The sequence below is a fragment of the Hirsutella rhossiliensis genome (genome assembly GCF_020360975.1).
Source record: "Hirsutella rhossiliensis strain HR02 chromosome Unknown scaffold00002, whole genome shotgun sequence".
Taxonomy (NCBI): Eukaryota; Fungi; Ascomycota; class Sordariomycetes; order Hypocreales; family Ophiocordycipitaceae; genus Hirsutella; species Hirsutella rhossiliensis.
In genome coordinates, this window is record NW_025408668.1 from 4177245 (window position 1) to 4195184 (window position 17940).

The window sequence follows — 17940 nt, forward strand, 5'->3', positions numbered from 1 at the left end:
CACCCGTCTTGGTGCGGTCATGGCTGGCTGCTGCTCAGAGAAATGGATGACAATAAGAGTCACGGAGCCTTGTCGAGCTTCATGCTGTTACGACTCCATCGGCTGACCTGTCGCGGGCTGCCAATACTGCACCTCTTGAAATTTGAGCACCTCGTCTCCCCAGCTCCACCAGCCTGCCGTCAGGTTGCGGGCAAAAACCTCGAGGCCGACGTAGCCGTTGCCGAGCACCTCGCAGAACAGGGGGCGCAGATTGGGCTTGCGTGAGTGCACGTCGGGCACGGCGACTACAACCTTGGGCCCGAGGGCGCGTGGAGGGCGAGAGCGGCGTGGCTTAGCAATGAGAAGCGTCTCCCACGGCTTCCTCCACAGCGAGTCGACGTCGTAGAGCGGCTCGCCCGAGGCGGCAATCTTCAACCAGGTCCACTCGGTCACGAGTTCGAGGCCCCAGGCGGCGAATACGCCGGCGGCAGAGGTGAGGAGCTGGCGGACGCCAGGCTTGTTGGTGATCCAAATGGCAACGAGGCCGTCAGGGGAGATGCGAGCCGCCACGGGGATGGCTGCGAGCAGCTCGCTCATCTCGCGCATGGTGTCAGCCGTAGCGTAGCAGCCTTTCCTCCGCCGCCGCCGGGCCGAGCGGTTCGGCCACGGAGGATCGAGGACGATGAGGTCGAACTTGGGCGCCGTGTCGAGAAAGGTCTGCCTCATGTCTTCTATGGATCCGCGGAGATACCTGGCTCCCGGGGGCACGACGACCGGGCAGGAGGGAGACTCGGCGCCGGCAGCGGGGACGTGGCTCCCCGGGCCGCTGACCAAACGAGGGAGATGGTAGGGGCCAGAGTAGTGGTCCGCCAGCTGCTGCAATGCGTTCCGCACGGCCGCACCTGTCATCAGATCGGCGACGGCAGTGCCCTGCGACTGCGCGGAAGCTGCGCTGTCATTCAAGCCCTGCTTAGGCTCCGGCGTCGGTAAGGGCACGGCTGGCGAAGAGTCGGAATAGATGCGGCTCACAGGCTGCTGCCCCGAGAGGACCTGGCTCTCCTCGAGCGACCGTGGAACATCAAGCAGGACGACGGCCTTGTCCGGGGTTTGGAAGAGGATGCTGGAAGGGTCGGGGTCGCGGCCGTCGGGCTCTGGCGTCGGCTTCATGCTTGGGCTGGACCTTGCCGTCGTGGCGGAAGCCGGCTGGGGAGACGCGTCGTCGATGGTGGCATCGTCGTGGTGGATCGTTATGTAATCCCGGTGTACAGTACATGGCAAAATGGGATGCCCGTTTCCAGCAGGCACATTGCTGCAAAAATCTTTCCAACGGGTAGTTATCGGTAGGTGTGTCTGATTGACCTTTATTCGGTGTAGGTACGTAAAGATGACATCGTCCTCGAAGAGCTGAGCGGGACTGCTCCTGACGCTGCTATCGAGAGAGGGAGAAGCAACGAGTCCACGCCACCAGAGACAGGCATTACTTCGAGACTGCCTTATCTGATAACAGAGCACTCGAGGACGTACCGGGTTGGATTTAAAGTCGCCGATGTATAATTACACTATTTTACTGCATACCTACGTAGGGCTTGGGAGCGAGCTTAGCAGACAGGGGCAACGCTCGTTGTCTACCCGTCGGCTCGATAAGGGCGAATGGGCCGACTGAGTTGCTCGCTACGGCGCCGTCAGCCGACTGATGCAATAAACGAGAAGTAGCAGCATGGGGTGCGGGACAAAAGTCGTGGTCCGGCAGTCAGTAATTCGGCTATTATTCGTATTCCACCGAAAGGTACTCCGTGCATATATTATAGCTATAGTAACTACTAAGTGTTGTCCGAACCAATACTAAACACTATCTACACCTCATAGACTAGGGTACCGGATCTAGGTTCTCTTGCAAGTTTCGACTCTTTTCGGGCGTGGAATCCATCTGGCAAACATCACGGAGAACCATGACGCCTATCAACCGTGCAAGTCTCAAGATGTCTCCATTATGGATCCGTCGACTTTGTATCCGAGCGGTCGACTTCCTTTACGGGTGCCTCGTCTTATTGCCGCTGGGTGTCATTCTCTCAAAGCGAGCCCTCGCTGGCTTTGGGACCGGTGGATGGGACGAGTCCCATATACAGAATCTTGATGGCAAGGTTGCTGTCGTGACTGGAGCAAAGTACGTGTTACTCTCGGACCAGTGGACATGGCTAAGTCCAGAGCAGCGCCGGAATAGGATATCACACCGTCAGGCGGCTGGCATCAAAGGGCGCCAAGGTATATTTGGCGGCCAGATCAGAGAGCCGTGCGAAGGCGGCCATTAAGCGTCTCCTAGGGGACAATCCGTCAATACCCCCGGAAAACTTGGTCTGGCTTCGTCTGGACTTGTCAAGCCAGGCCCAGGTGGTCGAAGCGGCACGCGAGCTTCGAGCAAAAGAGCAGCGATTGGACATACTCGGTATCCATGTGTTGACAATGGCCTGGCAGATCAGTGGGCCGTGCTAACATTATACGCAGTGAACAACGCTGGCATCGACCCTTACAACTATGTTCGAACCTCTGATGGGTTCGAAATGGCAATGGCAGTCAAGTTGGCTCTCCCTGATGGAATGTTGACAGGACGTTGGACGCTGACGGCTTCCAAGCCACATTGGCCACTGGACACTCACATATTGTTTGTTGCCCCTGCTCAAGGCCACGGCGGCGCAGAAGGGATCCGATGTGCGCGTTGTCACGGTAGGTGCAGCAGTCGCGGCGCAACGCAATGCTATAGGCAGAGGAGCTGCTAAGAGAGCCATCCTCAGGTGTCGTCGTCGGGAGAAGCCCGCGCCTCCCCCAGCAACCATTTCACCTGCGCCAGGGATCTGGACGACGCTTGCGCCAGTCCTGGATGGGAGGATTCGTGCCTAGGCCAGGCACGGAGATACGGCACGACCAAGCTGGCCAACATTCTATTCGCAACGGAGCTGCAGCGCCGCATGGATGTCGAGCCTGGCAATATCATCTCTCTTTCGCTCAACCCTGGCCCCGTCAAGACGGAGGGGGCGGCGGGCGCGGTGCCGTTCATGGCACGTCCGTTGGTTGCGCTCTTCTTCACCGGGCCGGACAAGGGAGCCCGCACCACTCTGTTTGCCGCAGCGGCCGACGAGGTGAGGGAAAACAGCGAGCGTTGGAAAGGCCGCTTTCTAGATGGCCCTGGCAGGGTAAAGTCGCCTTCGCGGCGAGCGCAGGATGTGGTTGCTGCCCGGAATCTGTGGAGCATCACGGCCGCTGCCGTGAGGGCTACTGGCGCCCTGGAGAAGCTGGAGATGTAGCTCGATCAATCAAGCATCTCTTGACTCGCCGTGACAGCCGGCGGTTCGGGGCGAGGCCTCAACTTCTCAACCAACTGCAGTCTAGCAGTCAGTCCCTGAGAGCCGAGGGTACGTACCCGGTACGCAGATTGGTCCGCTCGGCAAACTTCGGCTCGACGCTCCCTGCGGCCCTCTGGTTCGCGGCGCGCAGGCCCTGTAAGCCTGTAAACCTCCACTGAAACGAGTCGAGTGACGTCCCCTCGTTGGCCCGTGGTGAGCCGGAAATCCCGCCTTGCCACCATCGTCGCTTTCTTTCCTCGGCACACACACGCACGAGCGGCCTGTCTGACATCCCCGTCGTTACCTCTCTGCCTCCCCTCATTCTCTCTCTCCTGGTTCCTGTCCCGCTTTGACATAGATATACCCCGTTTCATCCGCTCCTTGCGCATCCGGCCGCCCTCCGCCCTTTGAAGCAAATCCCCCCCCCAGCGCACCGCGCCAACACTCGCATTCACCGCATGGTCTGCCTCTGCGCCGGCATGCCGGTCCTGTGAGACGCCAGCCCTCAGCACTGTCCGGAGCCAGCCGCGCGCGCTGGGCTGCGAGCCCCCGAAAATGCCATCCTCCTTGGCCACCGAACACACCTCGGCCGTATCCGACATGGCGCGCGACCAGGTGCAACACGTACGGCAGCACGTCGGCGACAAGAGAGACCCTGCCGTCTGCCCGACCGACGACGAGGCGCTGACGCCCCGCAAGGATACCAGGTCGCTGGGCTATGCCTGGAGATCAGGCGTCGCGGGTGGTTTGGCCGGATGCGCCGTAAGCATCCGCCTCCTTCTTCTCCTGTCTCTGCCGGCGCCGCCACGAGTTTGAATATGCTGACGGATGGCGCGCGTGCCAAATCAACAGGCTAAGACTGTTGTGGCGCCTCTTGACCGGGTCAAGATTCTCTTCCAAGCCAGTAACCCGCAGTTCGCAAAGTACACGGGCTCCTCGTTCGGCGTCGCCACCGCCATGAGAGACATTTACCACAGCGAGGGTGCCCTCGGGCTCTTCCGCGGCCACTCGGCAACGCTCCTTCGCATCTTCCCCTACGCCGGCATCAAGTTCCTCGCCTACGAGCAGATCCGCGCCCTACTGATCCCCGGCAGGGAGTACGAGACGCCGCTCCGGCGGCTACTGAGCGGAAGTCTTGCCGGCGTCACCTCCGTCTTCTTTACGTATCCGCTCGAGGTGGTCCGCGTCCGCCTTGCCTTTGAGACGAAGCGCGACGGCCGCTCGTCGCTGACGTCGATATGCCGGCAAATCTACAACGAGCACCCGGTCGAAAAATCAGCCGCCGCCCGGCTCCCCGGCGCCCCGGCTCCCTTGCGGGCCACCGCATCGGCCATCGAATCGGTCGCGCCCCGGGTCGGCCTCATCAACTTCTACCGCGGCTTCCTCCCCACGCTGTTGGGCATGCTGCCGTACGCGGGCATGTCGTTCCTGACGCACGACACGGTCAGTGACCTGATGCGCCACCCGTCGGTCGCGCAGCACACGACGCTCCCGCGGACACGGAACCAGCCGGCCGGCAAGCCGGCGCCGCTGCGGTCGTGGGCGGAGCTGTGCGCGGGAGGCGTCGCCGGGCTCATCTCGCAGACGGCGTCGTACCCGCTCGAGGTGATACGGCGACGGATGCAGGTCGGCGGCGCCGTGGGCGACGGACGCCGGCTGCGGCTGGGCGAGACGGCGGGCGTCATCATGCGGGAACGGGGGTTCCGGGGCTTCTTTGTCGGACTCACGATTGGATACGTCAAGGTGATACCCATGGCAGCTATCAGCTTCTACACGTACGAGCGCATGAAGCTCGTCTTTGGCATCTGAGGGGGGCTGGTTACGGCGTTGGCGGTCCATTGTTGCAAATTCATGCATGCATTCCGGGCAGGTGTTCTTCCTTCTTCCTTACTCTCTTGCTGCTTTGCCCTGTGTGGGAGCGTCCTTCGGGGGGAGGGAGTCTGGCTGGCTGGCCTTGGGCATAGATGGTAGAACAGAATTGACGCCGTGTCGACGAGATTGCAAGCGCGGCATTCGCGTTCGAAATATGGTCTTTCATCCCAGCTAACATCACGACGAGTGTCCTCGCGGCTCGTCTCTCTTTCGTGTTCGAATGGGACGACAATAGCAAGGCCCAATATAAAGTTGGCTGGGCACTGCCTATTCAGCCTCCATACAACATCATTTCCCACCAAGGGAATAATCAACGACGTCAACACCAATAGGCAGTACAGTGCTTATTGTGCAGTGCTCGGTTTAAGCCCACGAATAGGCGTGGCTGGATGATGCACAGGCATCAAATCCAATCACCGCTGCTTTTCCCTCTCTGCACCAAGCGCCAAAAGCGGTAATGGGAGCTCTCCAGACCGGTACCTTGGTCACTGACGCGCCAGGTACCCCGACCACACACCCCTGCAGGGGAGATACCCGGTCTGGGGCTCAAGTGCAGTACCGCAGCTAAACGCGTGACAAAGCGGCTACGAAAAGAGAACCTCGCCTCAACCTCCTTCACACCCCATCGCCATCTTCGTGCGCCCACCTCCGCAGCTGCGCCCGCCTCTCCTCTCGCTTTTTCCATCTCGCCTCTTCTTTCTTCTTCCCTTTACGGGCGGAGGACCCTATGCTTTGGGGATAGAACATCCATCCCCTCTTCTTCGCCGCGCACCAATCGCCATTCTAGCTCTGGGATAGCTCCCGATTTTTTTGCCCTCTTCCTCTCGCTTTCGTTACGAACACCGAAGACGACCGCGACCACCAGCCAGCCATTACACTATCAGACCCTAGCTCGTTCTTGCCGTCCCATCTCTGCCCGTCATGGCCGCCGCCGCCGCCGACCATGATCCTCTCCTCCTCCTGCGCCAGGCCATCTCCTCCGGCAGCGCCTTCGTGCCGACCACGTCCGCCGCCACCCCCGACGCCTCCTCCGCCTCCTCCGCCGAGACGCCCCTCGCCCAGGCCTCACACCTGCGCTTTGCCCGCCAGGCCGCCGCTCTACCCCTCGACGCCCCCACGCGCTTCATCTCAAACGACAAGCCCGTCGACCTGCGCAGCATCTACTTTGCCTGGCTGAACCGCGAGCTCGCCATCCCCGAGTACAATGCCTCGGCCACGACGCTCAACGACAGGCTCGCCGCCGCAGGCTCCGCCGGAAAGGTCCAGAACCTGGGCTTCATTGAGAGGCTCGACCTCATCACCTGGCTCGAGGGCGCCAGCGAGGAGAGCGAGTACATCAAGCCTCTGGCCGGTGATGCCGCCGCCGCTGCCGCCGCCGCTGCGCCCGAGACCAAGCCCGGCGCGGTCTCGGCCACGGCCAAGGCCAGGTCTGGCAAGGGCACCATGGATCCGCGCCTCGCCAGTGTCTACGACGCCGAGCGCCGCATGGGTGATCGCAACACGGTCCTCAGAGGCATCAAGCCTACGGTACGTCTCCGTTGCCCTCGCTTTCCTTCGTCCTTGTTCTCCCTCACCTCTCTGCAAGGCCCTCCTTTCTCTCTGTTCCAAGGGGTCACTCGACGATCCAAGGCTTACTCGCTTGTCAGGACTTCTCCCACGTGCGCAAATTGGCCGTGCCCTTTATCCAGAAAAAATCACACTCGGCCTCCGCCGTCGCTAGCGTCAATCCGGCGCTGATTGGCAACCCAAAGGCCTCATCCCGACGGCCAGATCCTATCATCCTGCTGTCGCCCTCGGCCTCGTCCCTCCTCCGCATGTCTAACGCCCGCTCATTCCTTGAAGACGGCAAGTTTGTGCCTCCCGACGCCTCCGCCGCCGCCTCCTCCGCAAGCATGCTCCACGTCCAGCGCACCATGCGCGGCATCGATCCCAACCGCCCAATGCGCTTCATCCTCGTCGAGGGCTCGGAGCAGTTCAAGCCTGAGTACTGGAACCGCGTCGTTGCCGTCTTCACCACTGGTCAGAACTGGCAGTTCAAGAACTACAAGTGGAGCAACCCCCACGAGCTTTTCAAGCACACCTTTGGCGTCTACGTCGGCTGGCGCGGCGAGGAGGTCCCCATCAGCGTCCGCAACTGGGGCCATCGGGTGCTGTCCACGGGCGTCGACCGGTGGAGGGGCGACGGCCACGACTCGTCTCGCTTCCGCGACAAGGAGGTGGTGGAGCAAATCTGGAAGACGATTGAGACGAACATGCGCAGCAAGGGCTGGCGGGTTGATGCCGCGCCTGCGTCGATATAAGACGCCGCCGCCCGCGACGCCGTGTACTACCAATGGCTTGTTTTTCACGATGCATCATCCTTGGCAGGTACGGCTGTTACCTGCCGGCAGGGATTGCTTTAGGTTTTCCAATACTGAAAATACTAGCGTCGGCGTTTTGGCTTTCTGATGTGTTTTGAGAAGGGGGGGATTCGGCCTTTGCTCGAGGATGTCAAAAAGGGGGGGGGGGCGATGTCGATGAGACAGGTGGCAATCGCAGACATACAGGAGCAGAGAAGCAGAGTGAATAACATATCTCGACTGGCCAAGGACAGGGGCGAGCCAAAAGGTCAGCACTCGATGCCGAACGAGTGCAGGCATGGCGTGACGAGCAGCCTTTGGAGCCAGGCTGAAGATGGAGGGCCTCATGGAAAACACTCCAGTCCGGGGAGTCTAATACCGTCCAGCTGTGCGACGGCGACACTCGTCGCGTCTTTGCCCCTGTAGTCGCGCCCATCTCTGCCTGCGTCTCTTATCCATCAGAGCTCCGCCGCCCCTCTGCCGGGTCCAGCAAGAGGATCCAACGGCGTCTCCGGCCCCGCCCTCTCCCGCCGGCCCGACGTCGTCGCCGTTGGCCCCCACTGCTATCACCGACCGCTTGGACTTGTCCCAACAAGGCAGAAGGGACGCAGACGTCCCTCCCTTGCGCGCGCCCCTCCCCGGACTGGATAGAACAAAAACGGTCCCGCCCGCCGAGATGGCCATGTTCCGAGGTCTCCAGCGGGGCGGTCCAACGACGCGCATGCTTCTCTGCAGTGACAGCTGACACTGTACTTATTGTACTTATGGGGAAGGGGAGGGTACGGGTACGGGTACGGGTATTGGGAGAGAGACGGGCGCCAAGATGGCTCTCTCCGTCATGGTTCCATCGTCACCTGCGGAGGGGCCGAAATCTATTGAATGGGAACGATGTCGTGACCTCACTCTCGTCTTCGGCCCACTGGGCCAAGCTTCATTTAACACATTTCTGTCTCCTTCTCGCGTTATTTCTCGTTATTCTTCGTCATTCGGCGGTGAGCACGTGGGGGGTGGACGAGACAAAGGTCGAGTGGGGAGAAATGTCTAGAAACGGAACAAGACCTTCACGGCCGTTGGGATTGTGCGTCCTGGGTCGCTTCAAGCTCAACCGAGAGAAACACATCATTACAGACAAAAGAAATATAAATAAAAAAAGGCTCCCCACTGACACTCCCCCCCGTACATGCTGCATGTATATATATGCACGTGCATGTTCGCAAGAGCGGCCCGGTGCCCTGGCCGAGCAAGGCGTGTAAGAAAAAGGTCCACGAGGGAAGGCCATGGCATCTTCTGATGCTCTGGTTGATATCTACCACGATCACGCTCGACGTAGCAGAGCATTGTTGGAGACTGAGTGCTTGGCCTCGAGGTGAGGTGGCTCCCAGACAACGTCCGCAGATGCATCTGCTGCTGCCACCCATTCCGCGTCACCGGCGCCGGCGCCGGCCTTGATTCGGCCGTCCCGTGAAAAGATTGTGCAGGTGGCACGAGCGAGCATCGCGACGGCCAGTAGCCGGTCCACGTGTTGGGTCCATCGACATGCTCGCGGATCAGCCCTTGTTTTGGCATCTCTGCGCGTTTCCAATAGCGGCCGCTTGGCAATCTCTCATGGGATTTCCTCTTCCTGAAAAGTACCCGAGGAGACGACAATGTGTGCCAGCTGCGAAGCACGTCGCCGCCCAAGCCGCTTGGCCTGCCGTTGCTCTGTCCCCGCTTGGTCCGGTTGTGAACGCGTCTCTGGCCGGAGCCGCTCCGTTGCTTCACGTTGGGACGACAAGGGGGGAGGGGCGCCGCGGTGAGAGCAGGAATATTCTCCGACCCGGCACGAAGCCACGTTCCGCGCTCCTCTTCCGATGCAATGTAGGCCTGCATGGCCCGCTCAGCACCTCCTGCATACCGAGTGTATGTGTGTACGGATGGGATGGGTCGATGGACGCGTATCCCCTCCAACGGACATGGACAGTGGAGCGAGGCGCGAGCAGATCTCGGGCGAGCCAGGAGCCGGCGCAGGCGGAGAATGGGGAAATAATAAGCGAAACCGGTTGGCGACCACGATATCCGTACCAGCCTGCAGATGGGATCAGGCAGGTGGAAGCATACCATCATGGGGCATGCAGAAAAACAGGCGTGGCCGACAGGAGCACGTCTCCGGAGGACAGACCCGAAACAATGCGGGACACGGCCCCGATGCCCGCGGCGGATCGGACGTGCCGCTACCAATCCCCGCGGCGGCGGCCCACGTCTGCCCGATGGGCGGCAAGGCGGCGAGAGCACGCAAGGTTATAAGCACGGTCCGAGCTCGGGGATGAAGTCTAGCGGAATGTATTCCCCGTGGATTTTGCAGGCTGCGACAGGACCAGGAGGGGTGGGGCTGGTTCCCCCGACAGTGAGTTTGGCTTCCCTCGTCGGTCTCATACAATAATTCAAGCCCCCGCTGTAAGGGAATGCTTTTATTGAGTTCACAGAGAGGCAATTGCAGGGCGCAACAGGCTTTTTGGGGGCTTGACTGCCGTCGATTTGGCCATGACAGATCCGGAGCAAAGGCCAAATAAACGGCCAGAAGAGCTCGGATGGTGATCCCGTAGGACGAAAGCGGACAGGCTTCGCGGCCCACTCCGATTAAAACCAGTAGTGCTTGTCCTGCTCTTGGCTACAAGCCACCTGCCTGCTCGTGGGCTTGTAAGTAGGCAAGATCTTCGAGAGAGAAATGAGAGAAGGGCGGTATTACGGAGAGGATGCCGGCACAGTTTCACTTATCCGCCCTGGCGCCGCGACCTTCAGGGCATCATGAGGGCGCTCCGTGGCGCAGCGGGACACGTTGCTGTTGGCACGAATCAGCCAGCTGCTCAGTGCCCAAGGGAACAAGGCCCGCTGTTCCGGTTCCAACGAGAGGCTGCCGCGGCGCCTTGCCCGGAAGCGGGCATCGTGAATCACAATCAAAGGGTCCATTCAACAGTCCAGAACGACACCAGCGCGCGTCGTCATCGCCGGCGGCTCCCATCGCGTCCTTGACGGCGATGGGGCGTCGCCGATAGAGCTTGCGAGCTCGCCGCCAACCAGCGCCATCGGCTCTTGGACGGGCTGAGTCTGGAGTCGGGTAGGCAGCAACGGGCCGTGGCAGCCAAGCAAGGCGCTCCATGAGGCTTACGGTAACCTGCCAATAGTACCTAGGCAGGCCTCAACGGGCGGCGGTCGCAACCAGCAACTGGGTCCCCCGGCTCCCGGTCCTCGTGACTGGTCCAAACTGATGCGGTGTCTGGTCGACCCACAGTCTCACGGTGTGGCGTCGTTACGAATTGCATGTCCGGGTGCGCTGACAAGGTTTGCTCGCGTGGCGTGCGAAGCCGCTGGCACATGGCCAAGTAGTCGATACTCGCCGAAAATAAGACGTGCCCTTGGCGAGTCGGCATTGTTTCGAGCTCTCTGATCCCCAGCCAAGTTGGTATAACGGTTAATTACCTAGTCTGCTCGTTATCTCTTGGTTGCTTTTTCTTTGGATCTGATGATGGGAAAGGGACAGGTCAACCAAAAGGTTCCCGGCAGGCACGGCCTACACTCGCATATAGTTGCCCTTGGGCCGCTCGGTTGGCATTTCCGCAAATTAAAGAGAAGATACGGATAATAACAGGCGAGTCAGGTGCCCTGGGCAGTCTCACGGCCTGCTCAGCGCCACCGGGGGAGGGTAGATGAATAGGATACGCGCCCCGCAACGAGGAAGCACTTCAGGTGGACGGGCATGGCATGCGGTATCCATCCTGATGCGTAACCTGAGTTGAGCTAGTTGATGTCATCAGCAGTAGTTTGACCATGAGGTCTAAGCCAAATCAATGTCAAGAGCCGAATCACGCGTTGACCGTCGTGCAAGTGAAGGAGTACGCCCCCATCCCATCCCATGTCCCATTTTTTTGGAGAACAAGTAAGTGTCTCGTGCCACCGCATCTCCGAAGCGTCATTGTCTGTTCCAGGAGGAGCCGGGATTGCGGCAGACGGGGATGCCTTCCGGGGCGCCGCCAACAAAGTAGACAAGCAGGGTCCATCTGCTGCTCCATGGCATTGAATGGATGATGGCATGACGGCTCCCGCCAAAGGGCTCGCCATGTGGCGCGGCAGGGAGCTGGGGTCTCGGTGGGCGAGATTCGGAACGAGAGGTGCTGACTGACTCGAGCAGGCGCTCCCCTAGATTAGCAACCCCCGCCCCGGGCGGCGTCCCGTCCAAAATCCCGGTGACACGTTGACGGAGTCGACAACCTGGTCGACGGGGATGGCCGTTGTTGCCTCATGTTTCAGATCATTAGCCGCCACGCACGCGGCGGCGTGCGTAGCTGCGGGCTGAGGCTGACGCGAGAGAGCAGTGAGCGGCGACGAGGTCCGTGTCCTCTTGTTTGTTCTTTGCTTGAGGAGCGAGGCTGGGGCGCGGGCAGCGAGCTGAGCGGCCGACTTGTCATCATCGACAGGCATGGCCAAGGGGGACGATGATTGAGGCGGTCATCGGGCTTGCCGTCCAAGAACAAGGGTTCGCGACGGCTATTGCCTGGGTCGTGGGCTGAGGTTGAGAATTTCGTCTTGCTGGCTGACCAATGGGGCCATGCCCATGCCAAGCTTGCCCTCGTATGTACCAAGTACCTTATACCGTCACTATTGGGTGCTCTCTCCTATTCCCATTCATCCTGCTCTTTCCCCTTAGTGACGGACCAGACCACCACACAGCCATTGGACAGAGGTACCTAGGCTTGGTGGCAGATGTCGGCGGGTACTGATTCTTGCCCGCCCCGGACTGTCACCACGGGAGAGAAAGTACCGGTACATGCTGTGGACGCCACGCTAGCAGGTAGTACTAGAGCTGTTGGCTGTTGGCAAGCCCCTTGCCTAAACGTAAGACTGCGCGTGGCTTCTTCAACCCACGTGGCATTACCTCCGTGTGGTGGGGCTGGACAAGGTCCAGAGACTAGCACTCGGCTGCCAGTGCTACCTCGTGTCGTACTCTGTACAGTGCAAGCAAGTACTTGTCATCACCGTTCGTTGCATCACCGCTCCTCTCCCCGCTCCCCTAATCGCGACCAGTTCGCCGTACTGTGCACAGTGCAGCCCTCGTGCCAACCCCCCCACCCATGGTGCTTGCCCTTTTTATCCTCACCCCCTCTAAGCAGCGCACAACTATTTTTGCACTGTGCCTTGTGCGAGGCGGGGGTCACAGAATACCTGAATACCTACCCGGATTGTGGCGGGGTGGCGCTCGGGCTACCTGTTTTCTGCTGGCAGAAGCTGACTAGCGTTCCCCGATAGGTGTGTCTACGGAGCATGGCCCTGCCTTCTTCCATAGTTCGTTTCTCTACTCAAGACGACATGGATCTTGCAATAGACTTGGGCCGTGCCTTCTAGAACACGGCCGCCTTCTGTAGGGAGTCTGTCTACGCCCCCAGGCACCGGAAATCCCGGCGCGGTGCAGCTGCGTCACTCGCCGCAATGCAAGCACGCGCCTCGATAGCGCAACATAAAACACAGCTCGTCATCGTGGGCCCGCCTCCCAACAGCGACTAGGCAGCGAGGAGCTATCGAGTACGACACATTCCACCCTGGCTGCCTTTACACTCGGGAATGCAGACGAGCGGACTGCGAGGCGCCTGATTGGGACGGCGTCCGTGGGGGGAAAAGGCCCATCCATGTACGAGCTTCTACCCAGCTGAGATTAGTGAGTAGATGCGGCGTAGCATTGGCGGGAGCTCGTTGCTGTTAGCACCGATGGTAAAGACCGGTCCCAGCGCCGGAAGCCTCCGAGCGGCTGTCAGATTGCTTTCTGCTAGCGCCGGTCTTCTCGCGCTCTCTGGACAGCCGTGGTGGGTTTGCAAGAGGGCGCGGACGGGCGTGGGCTTGGGTGGACGAAACAAGACTGGACCGTGACGGAGTCATCAGGCAGGCATTTTGCGCAGCATATGGTCTACATTTATTGCAGTTCGTTCCACGGCAAGGCGTCCTCCCGGTGCACTGCATGGCCACGTGCTGTCGCCATGTCGCGCATCTGCCATGCGCCCTCCCAGGCATGTGTTGCTCCAGACACATCACCGAGTTTCATCATCCACTAGCCCGCCGTCACCGCTAGAGGGCACCGCTAGAGGGCCCGAGGGCCCCATCAAGGTCTAGGCCGGGCCGGATGTTTGTGCTTGAAAGGTAGCCGGTTGAGCCAGCTTATCAATGGGACAACATTCCGCTGCTGCACTCTATCCAAGCCCTACCATTGCCGGCCAGGGAAAGCCACCTGCACTACGAAAGGGGGGCAGCCCAAGGGAAAGGGGGTGAGGAAAGGCGATGAATCGGAAAGGAGAGAAGAAACAGACCGAGTCTCTAATAAGCAAGAGGGGCCATCCTTTTGACGGGACGATGCTTATGTCTCTCTCCCTTGGGCCTCCTTTTCTTCCGCAAACTCGCATCCTGCCACGGTTTTCCGCATTCCGCATTTCCGGCGGTAATGGTTATCATAAGTCTGTGGTGAGTGACATGGAGGAAAAGCAAACAGAACCAGGTGATGCCAAAGTGTGTACTCGGTAATTATCAGGGCATCCAAGCACCAAGGTAAGGAGGCGTCCATCTTGTTGCTTGGTGCTGACGCACTTGGATAGCTTGGCTGGGCTACTGCACCTGTCAGCTGTTTCGTCCGTCACTCGGCCGATTGCTTCCAAGGCATCCGTTTGTGTTATTGGATTGCTCGACACCTGGCATCTCTCGGGCAGTGCGGACGGACGGATACTGGCTGACTGGGTAAATACACGTACAGCACGTACAGCACGTACAGTACAGGGCATTGATTCCCAGGCCATCCGTGCCGGCCGCCATCATCCTGGACGTTTCCGTTGAATCATGAAGCTGGATGGGGGATAACCGGGGCCGGGGCCAAAGTCAAAGGCGCCTTTTCTTTCCCCTTTTCTCCCTCTCTCTCCTCTCACTCCTCTCACCCCGTCGCAGCCGAAGCTGCCGCTTCCATTTCCCTCCTCAGTGATAAGGTGCGGTGTGAGCGAGCACCACTAAGCACCACCAAGCACCACAAGCAGGGAGGGGTCGCAAACGAACCATTTTCCCCTCCTCCCCCGCGCAGCGCCGGCAAAGTCGCGTGCCTGCGGAGCCGGCCAGTGCATGAATGGCTGGTACTTGGTACGGCTTGGTCGTCGACTCTTGAGCCCATTGGCCTGGGTAAGCTCGGGGGGGCGTTTTTGGCATCGGGATTGCTGTGCGTATGCCTAAAAACCTGAAATGCCGGCGCCCCAGGCTCCCCAGTGTAGGGCAAGGGAGGGAAAGGGATGGAGGGAGGGGAAGGAGGGGAGGAAGGGGCGCGCAGCGAGGCCTCCGTTTCTCACCCACCCGTCACCGCCGCCGTTGTCGTCGTCACATCGCGCGGTGCGCCAAAAGCATGGAGCCCACCCCCATCGGCCATATCCCGTGTGCGTGTCTGTCTCTCCTTTTTTTCTCTCCGGGATACAGATGTGCATCTACCCTACCTACCTAATCTATTACTGTCCAACGTTTCTTATACTTGGCCATGCTGCTATATAAAGCACCGTATGTATACCATAGCACCGTGGCAGAGGACCAATCATAAATGCCCTTTGGTGCGTCTTCACATGCCTCTGGTGATGCCTCTGGTATCCCGTGGCTGCGCCGCTGCTACCCTGTAGCGGACTGAGTTTCCCCAACTGCCGCCAACCCCTCTGGTTTGCACACTGGAGCATGCCAATGGCGAGATATGACAGGTGCAGTGCTTGACACAACTCGCTCGGATGCCCGCGACTCCGGCGTGCCATCAGCCAGGTGCATGGCCCCGGCAGAAACAAGAGGGCCTGGGTAGCTTCGGCTCGCGTGGCTTGCTGTCACTCCAGGTCTCCGTGTCTCCATGTGCATGTACGGGCGCGGCAGGACCAAACAGGCTCTCCGCGCGCACATGGGGCCACATGGGGCTTCAATTGAGCCTCTGGCGACGACGAGGCGGCGATACGAGGCGCGCCTGCATGCGCCGGTACCGCGACCGTTTGCACCAAGCACTGCTACCATGGCCACGTCTCATCAAGCCGCCTCTGCCGTGACGGACTGCCACGGACTGCCCTGCTGGGCTCGTGGGCTCTCCGGAGGCAGCGCGTGCGGGGTCTGACGTTTTGCTCGTCGTCTGATGAGGGCGCGGCGAGTGCACTCAAATCTCCGAAACCGGCCAAGCGTTTGTATCCAACGAACAAGGGACCAAAGGTTAACTCGCGGCTGCGGTATGTATCATGTGTGCCTATCATGGCCTCGCCAAGGTGTCCGGACAGGACACGAGAGCGGCGCACAAGTCCCCTCGCAAAGTCCCCTCGCAAAGTCCCCCGTCGCAAAGTCCCCCTCGCAAAGTCCCCCCTCGCAAAGTACTGCAACATGTCATTGCGGCCCGAGTCCCACGCGAACCGGCTTCCATGGCCTGTGCCAGAGCTGAAATCTGCGCCCATGCGAGAGGACCCCTGTTCGCTCCCTGGCACTACTGTAGGCGCCAAGGCTTCTGGAAAAAAAAAGGTTGACGGTGCTTGGGGGGACACAGAGACGAGTGAACCGCGGCTATTTCGACGGACACTGACTGGGCAGGAGACATCGGTGCGACAAGAGTAATGCACAAAGAGAGCTATATGCTGTATGTATGCCGATTAGGGGGCCCGTCGAGAGGCGCCGCTGCCGTCGTCGGCGGGCAGCTTGATGGGTCCGAGCCCGCGACAAGCCCCGTGCCGCAAGGTGCCGTCCAGGGAGCGACATCGTATTTGATAAAGCGCTGCTCCGTGCGAGCCGCATCTCGGCAGCGGCCGGCGGTGCTGCAGGTCGGCAAGGCACAGTGCGCAGTGTATCGGGGCGGCGTCTCGCGAACTGTGAGCAAGAGGGGACATTGCTGTAGCCAGACAGTGCGAGCAACCCGAGGGCGGGGTCCGGTCGCCCGCTCTCCTGACTCGGCTCAAGGGCGGGCTCCATCTATCGCTCGATGATGAGGAGAGAAGGGCCTCGATGGATGGCGAATATATCCGTCTCCACGACAAGGCCTTGACAAGGATCGGCACGTTTCTTGGCAGCAGCATCACTTTGTGCTGGTGCGGGTGGGAGATGGGAGGTGGGAAGGCGGTGCTTGGATTGGGGAAACACAACCTCCATGCACCACTCCACCACTCTGCATTCTGCACATGCACCGACAAGAGTGTCCGTCAGCAACGAGGCGGGCAGCCCGAAGGGGCATGGGCCGGTGGACGAGCATCCCTGGAACCACGCGCCGATCTGGATAAAAAGACTGGCCACGAGGGAGGCCCGCTTTGCCATGCCCTGGGTCCTGTCGTGCAACTGTACCGAGCTCCAGCTATTTGCACTGTAATGTGAGAAAGCTGCTCTCTCCGGTCTCTTGGGAACTCCATTGGCATGCGTCTACTCCGTAGAGTAAGTACTTGGCGTCTCCCCACAATGCCCACTGCCGCAGCTGATAGTTGATAGATGGCATCTTGGAATACCTAGAAGACCGAAGCATCGGATCCCCTGGCGGTGGCGTGCCGTCCGTTTACCGCTACTTTGCACTCTCGAGCACCCGGATAGCCACCTTTGCCGAGGCCTTGGTCACGTTCATCAAGTACATAACGTACATAACGTACATAACTGGACTTTTGTATTCGTGGATGCACGCAGCGCCATGCCATGCCTCCTCCCCTCCTGGCTTGTCTGGCGCTGCGGGGGGGTTCGTGCGGGCGCGACCTCTTCTTTTTCGAATACAAGCGCGTGCTCCACGCCAAGCAGCTGTCCAACTGTATTTCGGTGCTCACAGGCTAAATAATGACACATGGCACATGCGGGGAGCAACTGAAATGAACAGCCAGTCTTCGTCGTTCATCCCGACTGACGCGTCTCTCGGATGCGGCGGGCGGGCAACGCGATGCCAACGGGAAGAAGTGTTTCGACTTTGGCAATCGAGTGCAGCCAACAGAGTAGCAAGTCGGTGGACCGCCAGCCCTGCCCAGGCCTCATCGTTGACAGCATCGCCTCTCTTTCTGACCTTGGCTCACCTTGGGGCTTACGGTGCTGCACCTGCCAGGCAGTCCGCGGGTACTTTACACGTTTCTTCCACGCGTTGCGCCCTAATCCGTGCGCGCCAACTGGCAGCCAACTCCCACACCGACCGGCCTGCCCCAACGGCAGCCCTGCCGAGGCCATGTGGTGTCTTGTTTCTACATATCCAGCCACCATCCCATCTGCAGCCAGCTGCATCCCGCGTCGTCAGCAGCGAGGCAGCTCATCGCCGCGGGCAAGCTTCTGGCCGAGCGGGAGACATGCACGCCCTGTCCAAGCACAGCCGAAACCAGCGGGAGGAGACCCATGGGGCAGGGCAACTGTTTGAGGTCCCTTGTTGGCCTCATGGCAGCCTTGCTGCAGCCCGTCAC

General features: G+C 60.2%; 4 protein-coding genes across 4 annotated transcripts; 3 read left to right on the forward strand and 1 right to left on the reverse strand.

Annotated features, from left to right (window-relative positions):
* Positions 1-87: 87 nt before the first annotated feature.
* Positions 88-1146, reverse strand: HRG_02055 (MT-A70 domain-containing protein; the record flags this gene model as incomplete). The annotated part of the gene is made up of 1 exon (XM_044860526.1): positions 88-1146. The coding sequence occupies one exon, from the start codon at positions 1144-1146 to the stop codon at positions 88-90; it is 1059 nt and encodes a 352-aa protein (XP_044724159.1).
* An 812-nt stretch (positions 1147-1958) lies between these two features.
* HRG_02056 (short chain dehydrogenase domain-containing protein) lies at positions 1959-3278 on the forward strand (the record flags this gene model as incomplete). The annotated part of the gene is made up of 6 exons (XM_044860527.1): positions 1959-2143; positions 2190-2422; positions 2482-2554; positions 2610-2700; positions 2769-3020; positions 3075-3278. 6 exons carry the CDS (start codon positions 1959-1961, stop codon positions 3276-3278), a joined length of 1038 nt encoding a protein of 345 aa, XP_044724160.1.
* Positions 3279-3917: 639 nt separating this feature from the next.
* HRG_02057 (mitochondrial carrier protein) lies at positions 3918-5126 on the forward strand (the record flags this gene model as incomplete). Its single annotated transcript, XM_044860528.1, has 2 exons — positions 3918-4079; positions 4170-5126. 2 exons carry the CDS (start codon positions 3918-3920, stop codon positions 5124-5126), a joined length of 1119 nt encoding a protein of 372 aa, XP_044724161.1.
* Positions 5127-6110: 984 nt separating this feature from the next.
* On the forward strand, positions 6111-7489 carry HRG_02058 (cell division control protein 73; the record flags this gene model as incomplete). The annotated part of the gene is made up of 2 exons (XM_044860529.1): positions 6111-6716; positions 6836-7489. The coding sequence occupies 2 exons, from the start codon at positions 6111-6113 to the stop codon at positions 7487-7489; spliced, it is 1260 nt and encodes a 419-aa protein (XP_044724162.1).
* Between the last annotated feature and the right edge of the window lie 10451 nt (positions 7490-17940).